The sequence below is a fragment of the Macaca mulatta genome, chromosome 4, assembly GCF_049350105.2.
Source record: "Macaca mulatta isolate MMU2019108-1 chromosome 4, T2T-MMU8v2.0, whole genome shotgun sequence".
Taxonomy (NCBI): domain Eukaryota; kingdom Metazoa; phylum Chordata; class Mammalia; order Primates; family Cercopithecidae; genus Macaca; species Macaca mulatta.
In genome coordinates, this window is record NC_133409.1 from 67,987,885 (window position 1) to 68,000,053 (window position 12,169).

A 12,169-nucleotide genomic window follows, 5' to 3' on the forward strand; every position below is an offset into this window, starting at 1 on the left:
GTGTGAGCCACCGTGTCCGGCCAATACAACTTTTTAATTGTCCATAAAAATGTCACTCAAAAACCGTGCCCATCTGCCCATTCAATGAACAAGGAATAGCAGAGGAGGCAAAAACATAAAATTGTCAACTCTTGACAGTGCCCCTAGCAAAATTAAGCCTAATTAGTAGTCAAGTGTGGGTAAAATCGGGTAAGACCATAGATTTTCCCATTAGCAGAAGAGTAATTAAAATGACTTGCTTTAAAAAGAGTTTTGGGCTGGGCATGGTGGCTCATGCCTATAATCCCAGCACTTTGGGAGGTTGAGGCTGGTGGATCACTTGAGGTCAGGAGTTCAAGACCAGCCTGGCCAACATGGTGAAACCCCATCTCTACTGAAAATAACAAAAATTAGCAGGGCATGATGGCAGGTGCCTATAATCCAAGCTACTTGGGAGGCTGAGGCAGGAGAATCACTTGAACCTGGGAGGCGGAGGTTGTGGTGAGCCAAGATCACACCATTGCACTCCAGCCTGGGTGGCAAGAGCGAGACTCCGTCATGAAAAAAAAAAAAAAAGTTTTGAAAATGAAGGGGATCTCCACATTCTGTCATTTAATAACAGGAAGCCCAGGGTTCTCTCAAATTTCCCATCAAAACATGGTTTCATAGCAACAGCCACTGAAAGGTAAGGTTCCTGTGATTTCGATTTTACTATCTATTATGCATTCTTTGTGACTCAGTCTAGATGGGTAAGAAATGTCACTTAAGATTAAATGTTTTTATGATGAGTGGAAAACAAAGATGATATATATTTTTCAGTAACTAAAAAGCAACCAATTTATTAAAAGACACTTGTAAAAGTATGATTGCTGAGTGTATTTAAACTTTCTTTTATTTAGCCTTTAATAGTTCTAATCAAAATCTTTGAAAATTCAACTGGTAAGAAAGATTAAGCTGAAACCTTACAGTGAGGTTGTAATAACTGAGAAATTTTAGGCTCCAAATAGTTTTGGTGTTTTTTTTTTTTAATTTTTTGTTTTTTATTTTTGAGATGCATTTCCACTTGGCATCCAGGCCGGAGTGCTGGCACGATCTCTGCTCACTGCAACCTCCACCTCCCAGGTTCAAGCAATTCTCCTGCCTCAGCCTCTCGAGTAGCTGGGATTACAGGTGCCTGCCACCATTCCCTGCTAATTTTTGTATTTTTAGTAGAGACAGAGGTTCACCATGTTGGTCAGGTTGGTCTCGAACTCCTGACCTCAGGTGATCCGCCTGCCTCGGCCTCCCAAAGTGCTGGGATCACAGGTGAGCCACCATGCCCAGCCCCAAATAGCTTTTTAACTTAAAAAAAATCTGACTACTAAGAGCTCACTCAATCTTTCTTTGTGGGAGGGGTTGGCAGGGACAGGTTAGCAAAAGCCAGTAGAATATGTAAATGGAGACTGGTTTTAAGAGTTCACCTAAAACCTAGAGAAGCAAAACGGAAGAAATAGGAAACATGGCCACTTTACCGTAGATTAGTAGTAGTATCATGAAGCCAAGACTGCACTGTATCTGATCAAGGATGCGTGATAAACACTACGTTTCTGTACACACATCTTTGTTAAAACCAGTTTCTCATATCTAATTGCAGCATTTGCAATTAAGGAAAGTTTTGTCTTGAAATGATAGGTTCAAACATTTTTACTACCTTGATTTTTCCCACTGGATCTACTGAATTCAAGTTTCAGGTGTGGGGAGGTTATTTCCTGTCATGGCCCCATCACCTGCAACCAGCATTTCTCCCTTGGGCATTCATTCTTTCAGACTACATTTTAGAATCTTCTGTATGAACAGTACGTATTTTTCTATATTCAGAGTGATAGTTTCTTATGTATTTAAAATGTTTTCTATTCATGGCTAAGAATTACGTACAATAGGAGGGAGACAGTTGCTCTTAGCTGTATGGTGAACTAGATATTCTGAATTGTAACCACCCCCTCCCACCTCCTCCATACAACATCCACATGCTGGATAAATTACAGCAATTATACTTTATTTATTTATTTATTTTGAGATGGAGTTTCACTTTTGTTGCCCAGGCTGAAGTGCAATGGCGTGATCTCGGCTTGCTGCAACCTCCACCTCCCGGGTTCAAGAAATTCTTCTGACTCAGCCTCCCAAGTAGCTGGGATTGCAGGCATGCACCACCACGCCCAGCTAATTTTTTGTATTTTTAGTAGAGACAGGGTTTTGCCATATTGGCCAGGCTGGTCTTGAACTCCTGATCTCAGGTGACCTGTCCACCTCAGCCTCCCAAAGTGCTGCGTTTACAGGCGTAAGCCACCACGCCTGGCCAGCAATCACACTTTTCCATGCATTGATGAGACTGCAAGACAGGGAAATTCCTCATGACTCACAAATATATTAACAAAATGGTAAGCAGGCCACTAGCGAGGATGCCCCTGCCTGCACAGCTGGGGACTAAGGACTTCAGGTCACAGTGATGAGGAATATTTATAAAGACGAGGCTTTGGACCTAAAAGAGAACTGGGAAGCTGAGCCTAACATCTTCACATGAAGCCAGGAGACTGTAATAGAAGAGCTCACCCAGAAAAAATTCTTCAGAGAAAGACTGGGCTAGGGGGAAAAAAAACCACCTAAGGCTGGACACGGTAGCTCACGCCTGTAATTCCAGAACTTTGGGAGGCCGAGGCGGGTGGATCACAAGGTCAGAAGTTCAAGACCAGCCTGGCCAATATGGTAAAACCCCGTCTCTACTAAAAATACAAAAATTAGCCGGGCGTGGTGGAAGGCACTTGTAGTCCCAGCTACTCGGGAGGCTGAGGCAGGAGAATCACTTGAACCTGGGAGGTGGAGGCGGAGGTTGCAGTGAGCCAAGATCGCACCACTGCATTCAAGCCTGGGTGACAGGGCGAGACTCCATCTCGAAAAACAAAAAACAAAAAAAACCACCTGCACTTTACCCAGTTCTGCAATGATGGGGGTATAGATGGGAGATCTCAATGCTAGATACATTTTCCTTGATATTTTGTCAACTTTCATCAAGGTCTAGGGTTCAAAAATACATTATGCTTGCACAGAGAAAGTCCAAGCGAGAAATGAACGTAGCCTCAAGTGATTGCATCACCTGGATTTTGAAAGGTAAATATGCATCCTCTCTGGAGAAAGGCATCTTCATTTTAGGTACCTTATGAGTCCCAAAGTATGTCCTCCCAATTTAAGGGAAAAAAAAATCTGAAACACACAAGGAAATAAGCCACTATGCACAAGGGTCAGCAGAAAAACTTTTTTAATTCTTAAGAAATTAAGATACTGGAATTATCAAAAACACAATACAATTATGTAAATAAAACAGAGTGGAAATACATGAGCAAAGAACAACAGAAAGTCAAAAATAACCAGGCAAATTCAAGAAAGAATCAAACAGAACTCCTAAAAAAAATTACTGAAATTAAAAATTCAGTGCATGGGTTAAATAGGAGACTGGGTTTATATGAAAAAGAATGGGTGACCTGGAATATAGACCTGAAACGATTATTCAGAATGCACTATCTGGAAAACATAAGTTAAGATACAAAGAACAAAATGAGAAAGCCTTACATAAAACTGACTAAGATTACAAAAGTAAATAATAGATATAACGTGGAGAGAGACTATTTGAAGAGAAAATGGCAGAGAAGTTTCCAGAATAATAAAAAACATGAAGCCATCAGACACAGGATATAACAAGAAAGATAAAGGAAATCCCAACTAGACACATTATAGTGGAATTCTAGAATACTGAAGACAAAGGAAAACCTTAAAAGCAGCCAGAGACCTTTTTCAACAAATAGTGCCAGTACAAGTGGATGTTCATAAGCAAAAAAAAAAAAAAAAAATCTCAAAGTGGATCACAGACTTAATGTAAAACTAGAGAAATTTTAGAAAAAAAATTAAAAGTATGAGAAAAATTTTCAGAAGCTAGTGCTCGGCAGAGTTCTTACTTTTGACACCAAAAGCACAATCCATAAAAGGAAAAACTGATAAACTGCAGAAAAATTAAAATCTTGTACTCTACAAAACTCTGTTAAGAAGATTAAAAGATAGGCCATACGTTGGAGGCTAGGCATGGTGGCTCGTACCTGTAATCCCAGCATTTTGGAAGGCCAACGAGGGAGAATTGCTTGAGACCAGGAGTTTGAGACCAGCCTGGGCAACATAGGGACCTTGTCTCCACTAATAATTAAAAAAAAAAAAAAATTAGCTGGGTGTGGTGGCAGGCACTTGTATTCCCAGCTACTAAGAGGCTGAGGTGGGAGGACTGCTTGAGCCCTGGAGGTTGAGGTTGCAGTGAACTGTGACCACACCACTGTACTCCAGCCTGAGTGACAGAACAAGACTGTCTTAAAAAAGAAAAAGAAAGACAAGCTATACATTGGGAGGAAACAGCTGCAAGCAGCATATCTGACAAAGAACTAGTATGTAGAATACATTAAGAGCTCTCAAAATTCAAAAATAAAAAAACTAAAAATCCAATTAGATACAAAGTAACATTTCACCTAACAGGATATGCAGATGGCAAAATGAGTACATGAAAAGATACTCAACAACATTACCAATAAAATAAAAATTAAAACCAGAATAAGTTACATACCTATCACTATTTACCTACCAGAATGCCTAAAATAAAACACAGAGACACAACTAAATGTTGCTGAGAATGCGAATAAAGTGGATCACCCATATGTTCTTGGTGGGAATGTAAAGCAGTCTGACTCACCCTGGAAAACAGTTCAGCAGTTTCTTTAAATACGCAATTATCATATGACCTAACAACTGCACTACTGGGCAGTTATCCAGAAGAAATGAAGACTGTGTTCACAAAGAAACTAACAGCAGCTTTATTCATTATGGTCCCAAACTGTAAACAACCCAGATGTCCTTCAATGGGTGAATGGTTAAACAAACTACAGTATATTCATATTCATACCATAAAATACTACTCAACAATAAAAGTGAACTATTGGCCAGGCGCAGTGGCTCACACCTGTAATCCTAGCACTTTGGGAGGCTGAGGCGGGCGGATCACCTGAGGTCAGGAGTTCGAGACCAGCCTGGCCAACATGGCGAAACCCCATCTCCACTAAAAATATAAAAATTAGCCGGGCATAGTGGTGCACCCTTGTAATCCCAGCTACTTGGGAGGCTGAGGCAGGAGAATTGCTTGAACCCAGGAGGCAGAGGTTGCAGTGAGCTGAGATCGCGCCACTGCACTGCAGCCTGGGCAAGAAAACGAGGCGCCGTCCCAAATAAATAAATAAGTAAATAAATAAAACAAAAAACAAAACAAAATAAAAGTGAACTATTGATACAGCAACAACCTGGAAGAATCTCTGAAGAATGAGGCTGACTGGAGCAAAACAAACCCAATCCCAAAAAGGGGTTTGGTTTATAATCCTGTAAGACACAATCTCGAACACCTTAATCCTGAATGGTGAAATCCCAAAAGATCAAAATGCCTAATCTAAAATCCATTATGTCTAAAATCCCAAAAATCACAGTCAGAGGATACTGGCATCATGTTAGGTAGAACTACAACTTTCTCATTGTCTTTATTTGGAAATTAAGTACGGTTTAAGGAGGTATGTATGGGTGCCAAGTTAAGAGGTGGTCTTTGGGACTTAATTTTAGGTGTCAAGTTGATTGGATTAAGGAATACCTAGAAATTTATTAAAGTTTTGAGTGTGTCTGTGCAAGTGTTTCCAGAGATTAGCATCTGAGTGAAGCCGGTAGAAGACATTGGTTGTTCTTAGAGTATTTCAAATGACTGCAGTTACAAAGCTGAGCACACACAATTACCAACCATAGGGCTATGCATTGATACATTTCCCTTTTTGATCTATTTCTTTATAAATACCACTCATCCATTCATAACTGTCATATCCATGTGACTGTCATTAGTAGAACTGAGAACTGTTTATGCTTGCAAAAATATGTATGTTATTGCTGCCTATTTTATTGTGTAAAGTGGCCTGTGTTTGTATTTCTCAAATCCTCTTTTAAAAATATAAGTAACCAGCTAGGCGTGGTGGCTCACGCCTGTAATCCCAGTACTTTGGGAAGTCGAGGCGGGAGGATCACAAGGTCAGGAGATCAAGACCATCCTCACTAACACGGTGAAACCCCGTCTCTACTAAAAATACTAAAAAAAAATTAGCAGGGCGTGGTGGCGGGCACCTGTAGTCCCAGCTACTCGGGAGGCTAAGGCAGGAGGATGGCGTGAACCCAGGAGGCGGAGCTTGCAGTGAGCCCAGATTGCGTCACTGCACTCCAGCCTGGGCGACAGAGCGAGACTCTGTCTCAAAAAAAAAAAAAAGAGGCCGGGCGCGGTGGCTCAAGCCTGTAATCCCAGCACTTTGGGAGGCCGAGACAGGCGGATCACGAGGTCAGGAGATCGAGACCATCCTGGCTAACACGGTGAAACCCCGTCTCTACTAAAAAATACAAAAAACTAGCCGGGCGCGGTGGCGGGCGCCTGTAGTCCCAGCTACTCGGGAGGCTGAGGCCGGAGAATGGCGTGAACCCGGGAGGCGGAGCTTGCAGTGAGCTGAGATCCAGCCACTGCACTCCAGCCTGGGCGACAGAGCGAGACTCCGTCTCAAAAAAAAAAAAAAAAAAAAAAAAAGAAATAACCCGAAGTCAGGGGTTTGAGACCAGCCTGGCCAATATGGTGAAACCCCATCTCTACTAAAAATACAAAAATCAGCTGGGTGCGGTGGTGCACACCTGTAGTCCCAGCTACATGGGAGGCTGTGACAGGAGAAACACTCGAACCCGGAAGCAGAGGTTGCAGTGAGCTGAGACCGTGCCACTGCACTGCAGCCTGGGCAACGGAGTGAGAGACCATCTCAAAACAAACAAACAAAATGTAAATAAATACCTTTTAAAAGCTTTTAAAATTATTCTTTCCAGAATTACATATTTGGGATTATGATTATCAGGGTTTCAACCTTCATGATCATGGCATTTGGGACTATGTATTTCCGGATTATGAATGGCTCCCCAAAAGGCTACATAATACAGAATTCCACTTATATAAAATACTTGAAATGACATAATTATAGGAATGGCGAACAGATCAGTGGTTGACAGAGGTGAAGGAGAAAACAGAAGTGGCAGGGAAGTAGATGTGGCTACAAAAGGATAGCAAGAGGGGTCTGTGTAGTGATGGAAATTTTCTGTATCTCCACTGTGTCCATGTCAGCATCTAGGTTGTGATACTATACTAGAATCTTACAAGATGGTATCACTGGGAGAAACTAGGCAAAGGGTACACAGATTCTCTCTGTATTATTTCTTATGATTGCATGCCAATGTACAACTGATTTCAAAATTGAAAGTTTAATTAACCACAGCAGAAAAGCAATCATAAAGAACAGTCACATTATATCCAAAAGAATGACATTTGGAATGACAAAAGATTTCTCCCCGGTAGTAACAAAAGTAAAAAGACAGTAGACTAATTCTTCAAAGTACTGGAAAAAAAAAGAAAAAAAAAAAAAACTTAGAATTATGTACATATAAAATCAACTGTACAGAATGAATTGAAAATATTTTTGATAAATGTAAACTATGAGTTTGCCATTAACAGATGTCACTGGAGGAACATCAAAGGATATGCTTCAGAAAGAAGGAAAATTATTCTAGGTAAAAGGTCTGAGATGCGAGAATATGAGTAAAGTAAATAATAATGAGTAAAGACACACTTCTAACATATAAAGTAAATCTAAACCAACAGTAATCTACAAAAACAGTAAGAATCACAAGGTCTAATTTTTTTTTTCTAACAGACGGTGTCTCACTGTGTTGCCCAGGCTGGAGTGCAGTGGCTCGTCACAGGCACAATTGCAGTGCACTGCAGCCTCTAACTCCCGGCCTCAAGGGCTCCTCCGGCCTCAGCCATTCAGCAGCCAGAACTACAGGTGTGCACCACTGAGTCCAGCTCAAGGTCTAATTTTAAGGTTAAAAATCACAAGCTGTAACTAAAATACTGAATGATTTTAACATGAAAGTTGCAACAGGGGTGACTTAGAGAGTTCCAAGACTCTCAATTAGAGTGGAAGATAAAGTTTACACTTTTAAGAACGGATGTAATATTCCAAGGCAATTCTCCAAAACAAGGAAGACAGGGAGAGGGGTGAGGGTGGAATTAAAAACCATTTTTTATTCCAAACGAAAAAAAAAAAAAAAGTGGAAGAAAAAAACATAAAAAGCACAAAATAAGGTGGGAAGGAATAAATCCAAATACATCAGTACAAATAAAAATGCACTAATCAGTTAAAGTTCAGATTAGATTAAAAAATAATTGGCCGGGTGCAGTGGTTCATGCCTGTAATTCCAGCACTTTGGGAGGCTGAGGTGGGCAGATTACAAGGTCAGGAGTTTGAGACCAGCCTGGCCAATATGGCGAAAACCCTGTTTTAAAAAAAAAAAAAAATTAGCTAGGCCTGGTGGTGCGCACCTATAGTCCCAGCTACTCAGGAGGCTAAGGCAGGAGAATCGCTTGAACCCGGGAGGTGGAGGTTGTATGCACCACCGCACTCCAGCCTGGGCGACAGAGTGAGACTGTCTCAAAATAATCATCATCATCATCATCTAGCTATATGCTGTTTATAAGACACACTAAAACATAAGGACATTCATCAACAAAGCAAAAAGATAGTAAAAATCTACCAGCTAAACTATGCACAACGCTATCAAAAAATTAAAACTTCAATTAAAACAAATTCCCAGAAAAATGTAATAAAAATGACTAACATTAAATAAACAGAAACACTAATAATTCTGTAATTTTTGAAATCTAATCAATAGTTAAGAAATTTTCTCACACAAAAAATGCAAAGTTCAGACAATTTTATAGGCAAGCTCTATCTAGCTTTTAAGGAATAGATTCATTTAAATCTTTTTCTTTTCTTCCAAGACAACAGACAGAGGGAGGGAGAGAAAGCACTCCCTAGTATCTTAGTATCCACAATCTATTAAATATAAAAAGACAATAATCTACTATATAAATGGGCAAAAGACATGAAACAAGCTTTTCACAGAGAGCAATCAGGAATGAATAATAAACATGGGGAAAGATGCTCAGCCTCATTAACATTTAGGAAATACAAAGTTAACTTCCACTCTAGTCAAAATGCAGTAACAGAGGCATGAGTTACCTTCTCTGCCTTAAACTAAAAACCTATATAAAATGTATACAAGGAAGTTTTTCAGATGTTGGACAACAGCCAGTGCAGGACAGTGACTCCTGAGAGATGGAAAACAAAGAAAGCCCTATAATTGCACAAGCTTCTACATGGGGTTTCTAGGCTGTAGCAGTAAGGCTAGGGAAGGGAACCTCCCTGGGTAGAGAATTTAGGGGAGCCAAGGTAAGATTTGCAGGGCAGAATATTGGGTTTCCTTCGAGTCTTCAGCTAAACACCAAGCAGTGTATGCATGTGAGGTAAGGAACAGGAGATACAACTGGGAGCTCAATAGGGCTCAGAAAAGTTCATGTTCCCAACAGACGGAATGGAGAAACCATGTAACCAGGAATATTATTCAGAACGGTATTACCTTCGTAGTGGGTCAAATTAGCCCTAAACTACAGGCTGTCCCAGTCCTGTCTCATTAAGCTTAAATGCAAACTATAAAATGATCGGATTGTTTCCAAGTAACTTTATGTCCCCAAACAGAGTTCAAGATACTTAAATAAAAGAACTCCAGCACCCAATGCTAAAAACAGAAATTACCAGGCATGCAATGAAGGAAGTTACAATCCAATATGGGCAGGGTGGGGGTTGGGGCAGGGTGGGAATCAATCAGTAGAAATAGACCAGAAATGATGCAGATGACAGAATGAGCAAGTACACTGAAAAAGCTATTATCAATACACTCCAGGTGTTAAAAAAAAAAAAAATAGAGGAAGGCATGAGCATGTGAAGGAGACACATGGGAGATAAAGACCCAGATAGAACTTCTAAAGACTAAAAATATGTCGGAGGTGAAAAATACCTGGATACAATTAAAAGGAAATTAGATACTTTAGATGGAAAGATTAATAAACAATGAGGACACAGCAGCAGAAACTACTCAACATGAAACACAGAAAGAAAAAGGCTTTTTAAAAAGCTGAACAGAGAATGAGCACACTGGGAGACAATGTTGAGGGGCCTAACGTACATTGAAGTCATTGGAGCCCCAGGAGAGGAGCAGAGAGACGAAAAACGTAATAGAAGAAACAATGTCTCCAAATTTCCAAATTCTATGAAAACCATAAACCCACAGGTAAAATAGCTGCAGCAGAAGAAACATGAGAAAAAAAAAAAAAAAAAAAAAAAAAAAAACTATAGCAAGCACATCATAATCAAACTTCTTACAATCAGTGATAGAGAGAAAACCTTAAAAGCAGCCAGGAAAAAAATGACATCTTACACGTGGAAGAACAGAGATAACAGTAATCTTGCTGGAAGTCACAGGTAGATACCACTTAACATCCAATAGGCTGGCAAACTTTTAGTGTGAACTTAACAAGTGTTGAAGATGCTATGAAACAAAGGTAACTCACAGTGCCAAGAGGGGTATAAACTAGTACAGCCACTTCAGAATACAAATTTATCATTATTTTATCAATATATCAAGCAATATAACTCCTAGATACAATGTCCACAGCAGCATTGTTTCAACAGCAAAAACAAAAATAAAACTCAAATGTCCATCAAGAGAAGAATGAGTAAGTTGTGGTATATTCATATAATACTATATAGCAATAAAAATGAAAGAAAGTCACAGAAGTAAACAAACATTTTGCCATTTATATAAAATTCAGAAACATACAAAATTAACATTTCGCTTACCGATACATATGTATGTTGTAAAACTATAATAGGCAAATGACAAACACTAAATTCCAAATAATTATTTGAGAGGGAGAGGGCCTTAAGGGACTTCTAAAATGTAGGCAATATTCTGTATCTTAAGCTGGCTGATGAGTACACATATATTTACATTTATTATCCCTTTACTTTATATATACATGTTTATGTGTTTTTGTAGTATGAAATACTTCATTAAAAAAAGAGTGAAAATGTAAAAGACTTCAAAAATGAAGACTACCATTTATGTATAACAATAAAATTACTGTAAAAAAGTATACAAAGAAAATGTTCAATTCTTTATCTTTCAGTGCCCTATATAATCAGTATTAATCTAAAGGGCCATAATCCTAACATGAAAAAAATAACAAGCTTTGACACAAAATCTAAGCATCTGCTTTCCTGGCACTCTTAAGTTAGACAAGAGTAAATGTGTTAGCCACTCAATTCTGCCTCTTCATCTTTCATCTGTACTTAGATTTTTCTTTATCTTTGGATTTCTTTGGACTTCTGCTTCGGTCTCTCTTTTTACTCCTTTCTCTTTCATAAAAATCTGTTTGGTATTTTGACTTGTGACTATTACTGTAATGGCCATCCCTCTCTCGAGATCGGCTGCGACTTCGGTTCTGAGTTCGGTCTCTCTTTTCACTCTTCTGTTTCTCCCAACAGCTTTCTTCTTCTTCATAGTGACCAAACCCCATTTCTCTATAGATATCCTGTCAAAGGAAGGGGGAATTACAAGTGAATCAGTACAATAATCATTTTGTGGGCATTTTCAATTAATAAAACTTAGAAAAGTCTACCATTTGCAAGCTGTTATAACAGCTTAAATGTGAAAACTACCCCTAATGTCAAGAATCTTGTAAATTACAAAGCAATGAAATAATTCAGAAAAAGGTTTAACCATTTTTCTTAACAATGTCATTGCTTTGTATCTACTATTTTGGCTGAAATGAAGGATCAGATCCAAAAATATGGAACGGAAATAGCTCAACTGAAATCAGAACATGTCTTTAGAGCAATCCTGCAATATAAAAAAATCTGATTATGTATAGTCTTATTCCCACCTCCCCACACTTCACTCCCCCAAAATGTGGTCCCATTATTAATCTGCAATGAAACTACTAAAATTCCCACAAGAATCCTATAAGATATCATTGAAATAACTTAGCAGGAAGAGATCTTAGACAAGTCAGTAAGTCTTAAGCAAGAAAATGGAGGCTGGGTGCGGTGGCTCACGTCTGTAATCCCAGCACTTTAGGAGGCTGAGGTGGTTAGATCACTTGAGGTCA

General features: G+C 39.3%; 1 protein-coding gene across 2 annotated transcripts in view; it reads right to left on the reverse strand.

Moving 5' to 3' along the window:
• Window positions 1-10,419: 10,419 nt before the first annotated feature.
• Window positions 10,420-12,169, reverse strand: part of PPIL4 (peptidylprolyl isomerase like 4) — a 41,524-nt gene continuing 39,774 nt past the window's right edge. The window contains 1 exon segment of one of the 2 annotated variants that reach the window (NM_001258155.1): window positions 10,420-11,593. In NM_001258155.1, coding sequence (NP_001245084.1) covers window positions 11,342-11,593 — 252 coding nt within the window. In that variant the 3' untranslated portion in view covers window positions 10,420-11,341. 2 annotated transcript variants of the gene reach the window in all.